This window comes from Nicotiana tabacum, chromosome 20 (assembly GCF_000715075.1).
Source record: "Nicotiana tabacum cultivar K326 chromosome 20, ASM71507v2, whole genome shotgun sequence".
Lineage (NCBI taxonomy): Eukaryota > Viridiplantae > Streptophyta > Magnoliopsida > Solanales > Solanaceae > Nicotiana > Nicotiana tabacum.
This window is the reverse complement of record NC_134099.1, coordinates 10,277,109-10,292,283: the sequence shown is the minus strand read 5'-3', so window position 1 is coordinate 10,292,283 and position 15,175 is coordinate 10,277,109. Positions and strand designations below refer to the sequence as shown.

General features: G+C 34.4%; 2 protein-coding genes and 1 long non-coding RNA gene across 3 annotated transcripts; 1 reads left to right on the top strand and 2 right to left on the bottom strand.

Annotated features, from left to right (window-relative positions):
- Positions 1–3,473: 3,473 nt before the first annotated feature.
- LOC107809286 (uncharacterized) lies at positions 3,474–3,806 on the bottom strand. Its single transcript, XM_016633890.2, has one exon. The coding sequence runs from the start codon at positions 3,804–3,806 to the stop codon at positions 3,474–3,476; it is 333 nt and encodes a 110-aa protein (XP_016489376.2).
- A 530-nt stretch (positions 3,807–4,336) lies between these two features.
- Positions 4,337–5,720, bottom strand: LOC107809285 (uncharacterized). Its single transcript, XM_075240023.1, has 4 exons — positions 5,533–5,720; positions 4,893–5,383; positions 4,560–4,651; positions 4,337–4,447 (listed from the first exon to the last, which is right to left on the bottom strand). Exons 1-4 carry the CDS (start codon positions 5,718–5,720, stop codon positions 4,337–4,339), a joined length of 882 nt encoding a protein of 293 aa, XP_075096124.1.
- A 970-nt stretch (positions 5,721–6,690) lies between these two features.
- Positions 6,691–13,794, top strand: LOC142174945 (uncharacterized). The gene is made up of 2 exons (XR_012704096.1): positions 6,691–8,943; positions 13,336–13,794. It is a non-coding gene; the product is annotated as an uncharacterized LOC142174945 (long non-coding RNA).
- The last annotated feature ends 1,381 nt before the right edge of the window (positions 13,795–15,175 follow it).

The window sequence follows — 15,175 nt, the reverse complement described above, 5'->3', positions numbered from 1 at the left end:
CAAAGATGATTTTGATATCATTGAAAGTGGTCAATATCAAACGTATGCTTGGGGAAAAAAGTCATTTGAAGATATTTTAAGGACAATGAGGGACAGATAATGTGACTATTTGACAATGTATAGGCTTGGAGGTTTGCCATTTGCATTACAAATATGTTTTTTTGAGTGTTGCTCTATGGTTGACAAGCATCTAGCTGTTCGCGTTGGCACAAATGTGCCACGCATTCTTAATTGGAAAGTGACTGAAACTCCAACATATACAGATTTGATTGGCGGGGTGATCATGTGTAGTATCGACAAGGTAAACATTTTGTACCATAATACTTTTTCATATATGATTTCAGTTTTTTTGTATGTATATTTATGAATATGTCACAATTTCCTTTTTCTACTATTGTAATCCAGTTTTTTTTCTTGTAGTTGAACTATAGGAACATTTCCCCTACTCATAAAGAGATGTCAACTCTGAACATCGACACGCTTTTTGAAGTTAATGCCGATGATGTTGCATCAGGGGAGGTGCCTGTGGTGCCTGCCTTTCACACTAATGATTTTGTCACTACATCTCCACCTTGTCCACAGAATATGGAGCAACAGTCTAAACGACCTTATCCTCAGAATACAGAACAATAGTCTAAATGACCTTTTCCTTAGAATATGGATCGACAGCCTAACCCGAGTTATGATCCTTTGGTGCGCATTGATCTGTTGAATGCTGAAGTTGAGAAGTTGAGGAGTGCTATTGGAAAGGTACTGGACCTTTAGCTTTTCTATAGTTTATCAGTGCTTTTTGTATATACATGGTTTTTTGGTTATAAACATGGTTGTTGATTTGCTTTTTTTTTTGTAGTTGACTGATACAGTAATGACACTCAGCAATTATGTAGTTTCTTCCTTTGAAAAAGTGTTCAGTTTTCTGAATATGAAGGAAAACAAGCAAACGAGGGAGGATGTTACTGATTCTAAGGTAATTGTTTACTGATAAAACCAAATCACTCAACAGTTATGCATTCTTTGAATCATCACTCAACATGCCTTCTCTTTCTATTGTTTTTATTAGATTCCTCAGCGCATGTTTGATGACAATACATCTGATCTCGGCGAATTTGATGGCTATCAATATGATGTTGTTGCTGACTTTGTCAATCAAGTGAATCAAGATAACGTGCTACCTGACGAGGGAGTTACTTATGGTGTTGATCATGGTATTTGTTCTGCATTTTATCTTTTTTTGTCTGATTTTTCTTTTCTTCATTTTTAAAGTTTTTTATTATTTGTTTTCTCTGTCTAAGGGGCAACAGGTGATGTCAAGGGCGGCACATTTTGGGATGACATTGGCGATGAAGATTTAGCTGCGCTACAGATGTCCCAAATTGTGCTTCACAAACAATCCATTATAGACGTAGAAGATGATTACATTTCTCCTGAACAGTCAGTTCGACAGAAAATACCAAGAAAATATGCCAAATCTCCATATTTGCCAGTTTTTTATTCGGGGGCATCAGGATCGGCGCACAAGCTCATTTTTGATATCAAGCATCCTTTCACGATCAAAATTGATGGTTTTGATCCATTGTCGCCATTGGCTAAAGAGTTTTGTGCGTTTGTTGATAATGGGATGGATACGAGGCGAAGGTATCTTCACTTTCTTTAATCTTTCATGTTCTGATTTTATACTTGTCAATGAATGTAGTTCTGATTACTTTTTATTTTTTGTGATTTGAAGTGCCAAAAATATATATCCCGATGAAGTAAATAAGCTTGCAGAAGCTTTTACTTTTGGCTCGTGTCATGTGACCACGAAGGATTGGTTTCACTCACTTGCATATTGTGGTCGACCTTTGATTGACATGGTATTTAATCAATTTCTGTTTTAATGCCTTTTTTTATTTGTTGCATATCTTTATTGTTTGAGACCCCCATAGTGTATACATAGCTTTGTATAATCAAAGTATAAGATTGTATAACCTTGTATAAATATGTATATCTCTGTATAATAGTGTATAAATTTTTATATTTAAAAAATCTGGTAGTGATAGTTGTTCTGTTTTATTTCTTGTCTCAACACTTGGATGTCCTCTTTTATTATTTGAGGAAGAGGGGAAAATATGGGCCGAGTGTTACCATGCGGTTTACTACAACAGACTTTGCCTTTGGTAACAAAATCAACTCCCTGTATAAAGATTTCAAAGTAAATGAAGATCCTTCAGTGATTCCTGAAGGGCATGAGATAGTAGAGTACATTAGAGGATATTATTGTGATGCAAATGTACTGTGGCACACTGTTGACCACGCTTTATTCCCTATCTATGTGAAGCGCGGAAGAGCAAAATTGGGCCATTGGGTTTTGGGGTTGTTTACGTTCATAGATAGGTGCATCCACATCTATGACTCTAACCGTGGAGCTATTAATGATAGACTTGCTTTGGATGCTGCATTACCTTATGCAATTCTGATACCTTACTTCTTGAAGAGTTCTGATTTTTATGTCGAGAAGAAGGGCATTGATTGGAATAATAGTGCATATACCGATAAATCCCATTCTGATGCTTTGCAGATTAATCTGGTTAATAATGTGCCCCACCAGATCAAATGGTAGGTTAATCTCAATTGTTTTACTATTTTACTATTAGTGTACCTATTTGAATCTGATTTGTTTCTTTTTAATTACAGTGATTGTGGTGCTTTTGTTGCTGGCTTTGCTAAGTATTTCATCCTTGGTAAGGAAATTCGAAAAGATAATTTTGACATTGAGACACTTCGCACCAGGTGGGAATCTCTGTTGTGGGATTATGGAAGGAAAAAATAGCATTCCGGTGCAATTAGTGGTGATGAAATCACAGGGAGACTTTTCAGGAAGAGGGGACGACCGAGAAAGTAGTTCTGTTTTTTCCATTTTACTGTAGTGTTTCTATGTATCAGGAGTTGTTGCATAGTTTTGTCTAAGTACTATTCTGCTAATTGTGAGATAACCTTAAATGATATTATAGATATTTTTATTTTTGTGTAATTTATGGTAGTCATTACACGTTGTGGCTGTGAATGAATTACATTTTAATGAATATTTTCATAAGAGAATGTGCCTTGGCTTAAAGCAATCTCAAAAGCTAGCTATAATTATTCAAGATCATATAAGGAGACCAAATCTCCCATTTCTCAGTTACCAGCGATGGACAATTAAACATATGGCATGACAAACTTATAAATACACACGCACTTGATGAGGAATAGCAAAAATTATCTGCACTTATGGAATAATTTCAGGAAATTTTGAAATTTTTTGGCTTTAAATAATGGACAAATATGATGTTTCCAGTTCAAAAGCTTAACGAATAGTGAATCTACCCCTTCACCCTTCAATACTTAATTACTTGTGAAACTTAACTACTCAGCATTTATAACTCTATTGTTTGTGAAACTTAACTACTCGATATGACAACAACTGTAATAGGAAGTGTTATGTTTCCAACTATTTATTTTGGTCGATTTCTACATGTTTTTCTATTGTGACCACCTTCTCCACACACAGAACATGAAAACGCCCTCTTAGACTCTTTTTTTGAAGCAGGTCTGAGTCTTTCCTTTCTTGGCCTTCCTGCATTCCTTCTCCCTTTAGGTGGTAGGACCACATCTTCCATCATTTCTATTGGGATTACCCATAAGCTCTCATCTGGCATCAGATTCACTGGAAATTCATAAGTTCTAAGGAGTTTATCCTTCTTGTAGTAAAAAGAGCAATATTGTCCAGGTTTCGGCTGCTGGTTCTTCAAAACCGCCCAAGCATGCGGACATGGAAGTTCATCCATTTGAAATTTTCTGCAACTGCATGTTCCCTCTTCAAGGCACACTATGTTTCACCTTACCCTTTCAAACACAGTATATAACTGCTCCGTAGCAGGGCTCACCTGCAAAGGTTTTTTTTTTTTTTAAAAAAAAGTTAAAGAACATTACACATTAATATACAGAGTTATACATACTTATACAAGCAGTAAAATGCAAGTCAGCAGTGCCAAGCATCATTATATTTGATTGATTTTACCGTCATTTGCTCCGATGCAATCAGATTTTCCCGAAGGAGTTTGTCATACTTTTTACCAAGCTCTGTAGATGTCTCCATTGCACTTTTTATGTTTTTGTTGTTCCACTGTTGTAGCAAATTTGTCATGTACTCCAGCAATCGCATTACTGGTAACTATCTAGCATCCTTGTTAGCTGCATTAATTGACTCTGCAATATTGGAAGTCATTACCATCGACCTTTTCACTTTGGAATATGCCCTAGACTACCTTTCGTAGCCAACTTCGAACAAGTAAGGCCGCACCCTCAGATCAATTTTTCACATCTCTGTCATATGGTACTCAAACTTCTCTATCGTGTAAGCTCTATCCAAAGCAAAGAAGATATCCTTCAATTGTTTGTGATGTTTCTTGAATGTGCGCATTACATTCTGCCACAAGTGAAACATGCAAATATAATGTGGTACTTCTGGGTACACAGCTTTTATGGCATTGAAAATGCTTTCATTTCTATCTGAAACTATACACATCCCTTCCCCTAACTCCAGAAGTACCCTTTATCTGGACAAAGAACCATTCCCAAGATTTGTTATTCTCTGAATCTACAATTGCATATGCAAGTGGAAGGATTTTTCCTGTTTATATAAAATAGATATTAGGATTCAGAAAATTATACAAATCTTATACACAATTATACAACTTTATACCAACTGCAAATTTTATAAAAACAATAGCTGTGAAATCCTATACACTTTTATACATGAAACTACAATATTATACAAACTACAGAAACAAGGTAGATGCAGTCAACTCACCAGCTCCATCCTGTGTGCAAGCAGTCAAGATGGTACCCTTATATGCTGGCTTTAAGGAAACTTCTGTCAACAACCATTATCGGTCTGCAATGCTCCCAGCCCTTGATAGATGCGTATAGCGAAACATATGCATAAAGAAAGCATCCATCTTCTGATTTGTGCAACTTTGTCACCGTTCCTGGATTTGTTTGCTCCAACATATAAAAATTCTTCGACAACTCCTTATATGAATCACTCGGACTCCCTCTTATCATTGCCATTGCTATCTCTTTAGCTCTCCATGCTTTCATGTAGCTCACTTCAATCCCGTGTTGCTTTTGTATGTCCTCTATTATATCATTTGCGGTGTAAACGTATTTTGGATTAACATGCTTATCCTTGACTATACTAGCAATTGCACCCGAAGTAGCTTGGCGTTGTGTTAAGTATCTTTCACCATAGCCGCATGTGTGATTATTATTGTAACTTCTCACTTTGAATATGTTTGCCTTGAAAACGGCAGAAGATTTGAAACTCCAAGCACAATTGTCATCCACACACATAAGGTGATACCTAGGATTAAAGATCATTCAACTTCTAAATATACTTGTATACAAAAACATAACTACATATATACTAATTTTAATACCTATATACAAATATATACTAATTTATACATATGTATACATATATATAACAGAAATATACAATTAATGACATACCTTGTTGCACTAGATCTCTTCACTTTAAATTGGAACCTCTCGCGTACAACCAAGTTCTTCATCACATTTATAACTGTCTCTTTATCTTTATAAACTTGATCCTCCTCAACAAATTCGTTCAACATATTATCTATTATACCAGTGTTTTCACTAAGTTTCGTCTTTTCAATCAATTCGATATCAGGCATAATCTCAGTGCTATCAATTGTGGATACATCTATAGAATTGGAACTTGTAACAACCAAACAACTTGAACTTGTAGCAACCAAACAACTGGAAGTTGTAGCAACCAAACGATTATCATAAATCTCTTTCACTATCACAAACAAGGGATGTTCAGTGAAATTCAAGCTTTTCTTCTTTAATTCGATATACACTTTTACACCTGTATCATTGTATATCAGAATCGGTTGCAAACCATTATTTGGGAGAAAGTTAATCTCTATTGTATTTAACTCACTATCGATCCTAATCTGTTCCGAAATAGCTGCAACTAAATTGTTGTAGCTAAATGTCGACTCGATTGTAAGCACGTGATTTTTGCCCAATATGAGAATTACTCCCAAAAAATCCAAAAATAAAATGATTTTTCTTTGGTGTGCAATTTTGTGATATTTTGTGATATTTTGAATAATTATTTGTATTTGTCTGTGCGTATTTATTTGCTAAATTAATAAAAAATACAAAATATGTCGCATTTTGCATGTAGGATTTAATTCTACAATTGTTAGTAATTAAATTTGTTTTGCAAAAATTAAAAATTACAAAAATAGGCATCGTTTGCATTTTTAGCATTTAATATCCAAATATACAATTTTATGCTTAATTATTACTTAATTGTGCGTTAATTATTATTGGGAGTTAATTTGCGCTTTTATAACTTAATTTAGTTCTTAATAATAAGTTAAGTATTTTTATAATTTAGTTTTAGAGAAATAAAAGAAGAAAAGAGAGCAAAAATATAAGGAAAGTCGGAATTGGGCCTCTTCTTCGATTTCAAGCCACAGGCCCAAAAAATGGCCCAATCTTCCCTACGACCCAGTCCATTTCGAACTGGGTCGACCCAGTCCATAACCCAAAAGACCCAAACCCCCTTTGTCTTTCATTTTTTACAAAACAAAAACAAAACAAAAAAAAAATAAAAGAAGAAAACCCTAGACTAAGTCATCCGCCCCCACCCCTCCTATCTTCTTCTTCTTCCTCTCTTTCTTCTCCTACCCCAAGCTCCTCCCATGGCAGCCCTTCCCCCTCACACCCCTGCCCCCCTCACGTCAACACACACACAACACAACCACTCTCACCCCCACGACATCCCCTCGTTGCCATGGCTGCGTTTTTCAAGTTCGTCGAGCAACTTTTACGCCACCATTGTTGCCCATAGTTGCCTCTCCTCCTGCTGTTGCGTTTTCTTCTTCTCCGACACTGCTGCTGCTGCGTTTTTTATCCTTCATGTTGTTGTTGCTGCTCCGTCGAGCTCCACCAGCAGTGTCACCACTGCATCACGACTGTCATGGCTATGTTTTCTTCGTCGTGTCGCGGATGCTCCCCCATCGCTGCCATGGCAGCTCCTTCGCAGGTTGCTGCTGCGTTCTTCTTCTCCATATTGCTGCTTGTGCTGCTACTGCTTCAGCAGCATGGCAGCAACGTGCTGCTGCTGCTTTAGAACCCAACATTGCCAAACACCCCTCCGTCGAGCTTCGTCTACTGTTTAAGTTTCCGGGCAGATTCGAGTCGATTTTGGTGCGATAATCGCTTTCGGACAGATTTGTTTACAATCAAAGTTCTTCGTTGATTCATCTCCGGTTAGTTGTTTTTGAGTTTTATTTTGTCCATATTTCGTTTTTATATTTCTCGAAGTTAAAATCGTTAAATATTTGATTCTTGTTTTGTTCGTTGTTCATCGTTGAGATAATTTTCTAGTTTGTTCATGTGTTTTGTTGATTTTAATTTTCAGATTCAAATGGTAAATTAATTAATTTGTTTTTCATGTTTGTTTTATTGTTTAGGTAAGATTTTGTTAGTTTAATGTTGGTGAGATACAAATTGAAGTTTAATTAATTGTTTCTTCAATTTGTTTCATGTGTTTATGTATTGTTAGAAATTGTTAATATTGTTAAGTTCAAGTTTAAGTTCATAATTGTTTCTTCGTCGATCTTGTTATTTGTCTAAAAGAATTTAGTTGTGTTACGGAAATATGTTGGTTTAATCGTTTAAATCCATCATGATTGTTGTTTAAAATAGATTTAATTCATGTTCATACTTTGTTTGGATGATCTTGAATCCAAATTTTGTATAGTTTGATTTCTTGTTTATCATTTATGATTATTTCTTGAATTTGTCTCATAATCTTGTTTAAGTTTAATATAGGAATTGTTTGTTGTAATGTTGTTAGAGTAGTTGATTTTAAGTTCAATATTATTGAATTTAGAAATCTAAATATACTTGTTTGTTGTTGTTGTTGAATCCGAAAATAGGATTGTTTGTTGCTAGAATATTGTTCAATCAAATTTTAGTTGTTCTTTGTTGTTCAATTTGTGTTCATGTGATTTGTTGTTGAAATGTTGAAGAAATCATGTTCATGTGATTTGTTGTTGAAATGTTGAAGAAATCATGTTCATGAAATTTGTTGTTTGAACATTGTTAGAAATTAATCACATTGTCTATATTTTGGTTAAGTTTGATTAATTGATGTGTTATAGCTGATGGGTAGTTTGGTAATTTATAGTACTTTCGGGGGTAAAATAGTAATTTGTAATAGGGTCGGAGGGGTAGTTTAGGAATTGTACATTTTGTAATTGTTTATTTGAAGCATGGGGGACAAAATGAAATGGGGTGGGTTGTGATATGGTTATTTAATATAAAGGGGGGACAAGACAAAATTTAGTGGGGGGAATCTTGCATTATTTTATGTTAGGCATGGGGGACAAAATATAATGGGGTGGTGTGATATGTTTATTTAATGTAATGGGGATGAGTGGGAAGATAATGGGTTGGGTAGAGAAAAAATATTGATTTTAATTAATGGAAAGATTTATGGGATGAGTTATAAGAAGTCTTGAAATCAACAAGAGAGATACGGGAAAAAAAATACACAGACAGATAGAGAGAGAAAACGGATAGAGAATAGAAGAGAAAAAAAAAAGGGCTGAACATTTTTAAGAGAGAAAAATTCCGAAAAATATTTAAGCTTAAAAAATAAAAATAAAAACTAAAAAATCTTTTGCTTTCTTTCTTTGTTTGAAATTAGTATTAATAGTTGTTGTTTCATTCAAAGCTTAAAGCTTTTGTTTTTGGGATTACTACTCCACCGGTCTGTTACTGGGTTGTTACTGTTGCTTGGCAGTTGTTGCTGTTGCACTGTTATTACTGTTGCTGATTTTCATCTTCATTTTCTTTTGCTTCCAATATCAGGTACATATCTTTTAAACTCATGTTGTGAAGAGCTTCAACATAACAAATAAATGAAGTTTGGGAAATACAATTCTGTTTTTCATTCGTCTAAGTTCATTATTTTAAATTTCAGTTTTGCTTCATACGGATTAACATAGTAATATGCTTGATAGAATAACTATTAGTTGATCATTTCTCTTTTGAAATTCGTATGAGCGTAGTAATAATGTTGCATATTTCGGAATCTCATTAAAAGCATAGTTATGATTGGATTGCCAAGATAGAAAATATGGCATAAAGATTGGCCATTAACTAAGCCTTGTGGCATTGTTAGTTGAATAAAGAATAGTATGAAAATATCAAAAACCATATTGATAGTTTATTCTAATATCTGATTTAGTTGTGGATTGAACGATGTAAGTTGTACGTTCATATATGGCATGATAACAGGTATATATAGAACTATAAGTGGAAGGTGATTTGATATAGCTCGTTACGATGTTAGAGTGTTATGAATGTTTCAGACGTACAATTGTGTTGCATGTAAGGCAATTTTATTCAATCGATTTGTATAATAATTCCTTTTCTTATCAACTTGATGCCTATCTACCATCATAAATAAATTAACCAAACGATTATAAATTTGGATTAAAAACAAGTAATGTAGAAGGTGATTAGGTTTATAGATTATAACATTTTTTTTAGCATTCGCTTCAAATAGAACAATGAAAATTCTTCAAAAATATCACTTCCTTTCTTACATCCATTCTTTCCCAATTTTTATACGTAATTTGCACGTTGTTTATTTGGGTAGGCAAATATTGTATTCACTAAATGGTAGTATTAATCACACATTGTTTATTTTTACTCCTCAAATTCGAATGGTTTGAGGAATATAATTCATACGCGAAAAAATATAAATTGCGATCAACGTCCAATAAATTGTAAATTCTTTTTAAGGAATTTAGAGACTAGAAGAATATTTATTTCTCATGATGATCACATAAAAATACGTGGATATAATAAACAATTGGTAAACAAATTTATACTACCATCAAGAATATTTTTGTGATTAGGGATACGTTCGCGTAACCTAATTATATTTCTACAAGCAATTCGGATTATGCGTTCGCGTGACTTCGATCGAATATTTAATAAAAGGGATTTCTCGGAGAATATCATTATTAATTTCATAAAAACCCGAGATGTGAGGTTCACTACTTAATTATACCAAAAGGGCGAATGTTCTTGATTTTATTTAAAGCATAATTTCGAAAATAATTATTTTAATAAAAATATTATCTATATTATTGTGTACACGTGCGCGTGACACAACTCCGCATGTTTTAAAAATATATAATATATAAAACGAATACACGTATGCGTGATTCGATTCGAAGAAGGGTCTTTAATTATAAACAATCTAAACAGAAGCGATAACAAAATCATGCAATAAAAATGTAAAATCGAGATAATTAAGCCAAGAATAAAAACAGTTAAGCGACCGTGCTAGAACCACGGAATTCGGAAATGCCTAACACCTTCTTCCGGATTAACAGAATTCCTTACTCAGGATTTCTGGTTCGCAGAATAATAAACAGAGTCATATTCTCCTCGATTCAGGGATTAAAATTGGTGACTTGGGACGCCTTAAAATTCCCAAGTGGCGACTCTGAAACAAACAAACAAATCTCGTTTCGACTATCCTTTAATTGGAGAAAACTCCCTTGCACCCTCGCGGGGGCGGAAAAAGGAGGTGTGACAGCTCTGGCGACTCCGCTGGGGATAATTAGAGTCCAGAACCACTGGTTCAGGGTTCAAGAATTCGAGCTTAAAATAACTGTTATAGTTGGCTTTATTTATTATCTGATTTTTACATGATATATGCTTAATGTGCTAAATGATGCTTTTACCGCTTTAATATTATCTGAATTGTGTATATAAAACTGCTACGAAACCCTTCTTCTTTCTGAGTCTTCTGAATTTATGGTGTACACGTGCGCGTGGCCCACCTTTCTGTTAGAAGTCATACCAAATAAGACGAAGTTGGGACAAGTAACTAGGCCGGACAGACTTTCGTTCTCCCGGTACGTTGCCCTCATTTCGGCTCAAGCTGTCCACTTGGGTAAGCCAAGGATAGAACAATATGCCTCAGGTTTTTTCACTTAGAATAACTCAGCTTCATGCCGGATCCCTAATAGGAACGTTTGTTTGCATCACGTGCATTTGATTTTGGAGGCTCAACACAGGGGTTGGGTCTGTCTAGGACAGGTGTACCAAAAATGAAAATGACCATCCTGATGCATCTTACTTGCTGCTACTTGTACATTTATTTGATCCGGGTTTGTGTGTTGACTCACTTTTGAATATCAGGAATGATATTTTAAATTTGAAAAAAAAAATATCGGTTAGGGAATTGATTGTTTATTTTTGTAAAAAACCAATGCCCAAATACTGTCAAAACTCTGCCGAAATTTTGAAAAAAAAATGTGTCTTATTAGTTTGTTTTATTAAAAGCAAAGGAAAAATAGAAAAAAAAAGTGTTGTTGTTCTGCCTTGTTTTTTTTTAAAAAAAACAAATTAGAAAAAAAAATAGTTTGTCTTGCCATAAAAATGAAAATGAAAAAGAGTCTTGTTTTTAAAATGGGTTTTTATTTATTTATTTGTTTAGATGCCAAAATAGAAATAAAAATAATAAAATAAAAAGAGTCGGGCGTTGAAAGTGGTTTTAAAAATCCAAAAAGTTTTTCTTTATTTCCAAAAAATGTATATATATCTTTATTTGTTGCAAAAATATTTGTCCTGCCAAAAAGTCTAGAAAAGTTTTTTTTAGACTCCCAATTTTCAAAAAAAAATCCAAAAATATTTTCCATTATTGACTTCTTTAGAAAGTCTTTTTAATTATTAAAAAAATATATATATAATAAAATAAAACAAATCCGAAAATATTTTCCTTCTTCTTTAAAAATTGAAAAGAAAATTCAAAAAAAAAAAAAATTTAGAAAGCATTTCTTTTATTAGAGGTAAAATTCCAAAAAATATTTTCTTTCTTCTTTAGAATAAGAGAAAACAAATAAAAATTCAAACAAAAAAAAAATATCTTCCTTTTACTTTTGAAATTCTCAAAGTTCAAATCAAAAGAAAAGGAATTCTTAGAAGTCTTTCTTTCAAAAAGAAAATCAATCAAAAATCCAAAAAAAATAAATATATATACTTCCTTTCTTCTTTTAAAGCAATTCTTTTACAAATTCAAAAAAAATAATAATAATTTAAAATTAGTTTATTTACTTTATTCATGACCTGCCCGAACTACGCGGGTTTGATTCTCACCGGATGTGAGATACGTAGGCAACTCTCATCGGGTCCAACCCCCTTTTTTGCTAAAATAGCCAAAAACCAATAAATAAATAAAAAACGTGTCAAAATTTTAATTTTGTCATAAATAAGTCGGACGGTGTCCAGCCTCACCTTTTGCTAAAATAGCAACAAAATATGTCAAACTTTAATTTTTGTCATAAATAAGTCAAGTGATGTTGTTTTGTCATAAATAGCCGAATGTTCCCGAGAGGGACGCCGGAAGGCTGACTTTGCATAAACAGCACCTTTTGGGTCATGTTTAGGATTTTTGGTCTAGTTGACCCACACAGCCTTAAAATCTTCGCCCCCGAGGCGCTAAAGGGCCGTGTTTGTAACACCAGGTTTTTATTGTAATTTGAAAAAAAAAAAGAAAAAGAAAAGAGTCAACGGTCAGGTGAATACCGTTTGGATTTTTTTTTTTGTCAAAAATAAGCCGAGCCAGCTTCGGCCGCGTCTTAAACCGTTCTTGCCAAAATAGCCTTAGAGTATCTTTCAGTTGTCGAAAGGCTATTTTCGTAAAAGAATGGACAAGTTTGTAAAGTGTCAAAATAATCCTCCCCGGCCTCAAAATTCATGTAAGATTTGGAAGGGGCCACATTTGCAAAAATAGCCGTTTGGTTGCATTTGTCAAACGGGGAAAGGAAGCTGGCCTTTTTGTTTTGAGGTTATAAATCTTTTGATTAGAATACGTGAGTCGTTTGATTTTCAAGTTTGTAAGTCATCTTTAAACCTTTGAAATCCAGTTGTTTTATTATGAAAATTGATAATTCCAAAAAAAAAAAAAGTTTCATTGTTCTTACCCAGTCTATTGGTCCGAACTATGCAAGGTCTGATTCATGCGGGGTCATGATACGTAGGCAATCTCCATAAGATTCGACCACAACAAAAAAGAAAGAAAAAAAATGGAAAAAATGAAAAAGAAAAACCGAAAAAAAAGAAAAAAAATGAAAAAATCGAAAAAATAAAGAAAAGAAAAAATGAAGATTTTTTTTTTTTTTTGTTAATAATGGGGACCAACTGAGTCCATTCTAACCTGTTTTGTTTTGAATCGCAAAGAAAGAACGTGGTTGGTTTGTGGTAAGCCGGAAATACAAGACCCAGAAGCACACTTTGCGGGGATCAGACATGATAACAGAAGCACTCGAATCCTATTGGGACTTGTTGACTAAGGTTGATGATATCGAAGTTGGAAATGGTCTGGACAATACTGATGCAAAGCTCAGTGGCTAAAGATGCCAATTTCGATAAAGTGGGAGGACGCTCCGTTCCTTGGTTAGCAAAAGAGAAGCTTGTGGTGGCTTATTTTGTTGTCATTTCTGTTGTCCGGATTATTCTTAGGGTTGTAATCCGAATATTGTCTTGTGTCAAACCTTCTTATCTTCCAGTTTGTCATATCAGTTTGTTTAAGTTTTGTCGAGGTTGTGTTAGGATTTTATTCTGGTTGTTTTGTTTGTTTTATTATTCAAACCATTTCACCGGTAGTCTAATACAAAAGCTGGTCTTTTATTGTTTCCAGTCATCTTTTGTTTAGTCCTTGTATCATTTTGTTCAGCGCCGATTCCAGTGACATGACATGCGCACATAGTTTGGGCCTAGTCTTTAAAGTTAATCATAAAACCCTGGGAAGGTGATCAAAGCATTTAAGGGAAATAAGAACAGTTTGAGATTATTTGAAGCCCGAGTCATGTGGAACTGGGGCAAGTAAAACTTAAAGAAAACCATTAGATGCAAGATTCACCAAATTGGCATGAGGGTCGTCCATGAGAATGAGAGTGTCCCCCAGCAGTGCTTTAGAAATGACAATTGAAAAAGCAAGTGTTTAACATAATTGTCAAGACCAGCACCGTCGGAAGAGACTATAAATCTATGTTCAATTGTGTTGTTTGCACTTGGCATGTTTTGAAGACTGGAATGACGAAGGCATTTTGTTCTTCTACCTAAACACTTTATCCTTCGTTACCCCTTTTGAGCCTTATTTATTTTCTTTCATACCCCTCGTTCGGAATCAATAGCAACGACTAGGAAATACGAGCCTGGAAGGTAAAGAAAAAAAAATCAACAAAAAAAACGAAAAATGAGAGAAAAATGATAACAAAAAAAAACAAAAGAAAGTCAAATGAAAACAGAGGAATTGGGAACTACGTTTGACCTGATTCCTCAAAGAGGATACGTAGGCGCTTCACGGCTTGGTCATAGGGTGCATAATGGCCACAATGGTTACAGTGTGCATGGTGTAATAAAAATTTAAAAAAAAAAATTATAAATAAATAATCCCCAAGCAAGAAACTGGGTCAAGGGTTGCGCTTGTGGTAAGCAAAATTGGTTCCAAATGTTGTAATTTTAAACCTCCAATTTATTTTGTTTTGAGCCTTTAATACCCTTTCTTTCTAAGCCTATCCAAAAAACCCATATTACGGTCCAAAGAAAGACCTTCTGATCAGTCTGCAAAAGATGCCAAGTCAGACAAATGAGAGTCTTACCGGCGAACATAACATTCTGTTCCACAGCAGAAAGAACTCTAATCTCCAGCAGAGAGAGTCATACCGGCAACACTCCAAATCCCCAGCTGGAAAGTGATATAAATGAGAGAGTCTTATCGGTGAAAATCTTCACGGACACCATAAGGCGATGAAAGCTGAGAAAAACCAAAATGAGAGAGACTTGATGGTGAAAACCTTTTGGGCACTACAAGTCGAATAAGATTGGGAATCGGATGGAGGATAGTCAAGGGAAGATCTTGAAAGACGATTGACGACGGAGGATAGGCCACATATGCATGTCATGACCATTAGAGTCAGTGTCTGCGTTTGATAGGTTTTTATTTATAATTTCTTTTGTTAAAGAGTCATCTTTTTCCTTTGTCTTTTATTCTGTTCCTTTTTATTTTTCTCCTTTT

Bases quoted from the DNA above. Each gene is read 5' to 3' on its own strand.
- LOC107809286 (XM_016633890.2), bottom strand. From the start codon at position 3,806: ATGGATGAACTTCCATGTCCGCATGCTTGGGCGGTTTTGAAGAACCAG.
- LOC107809285 (XM_075240023.1), bottom strand. From the start codon at position 5,720: ATGCCTGATATCGAATTGATTGAAAAGACGAAACTTAGTGAAAACACT. The intron at 4,652-4,892 runs GTTTCCTTAAAG...TTATATAAACAG, and splicing joins GATAATGGTTGTTGACAGAA to GAAAAATCCTTCCACTTGCA. The intron at 4,448-4,559 runs GTTAGGGGAAGG...CACTTGTGGCAG, and splicing joins AGATAAAGGGTACTTCTGGA to AATGTAATGCGCACATTCAA.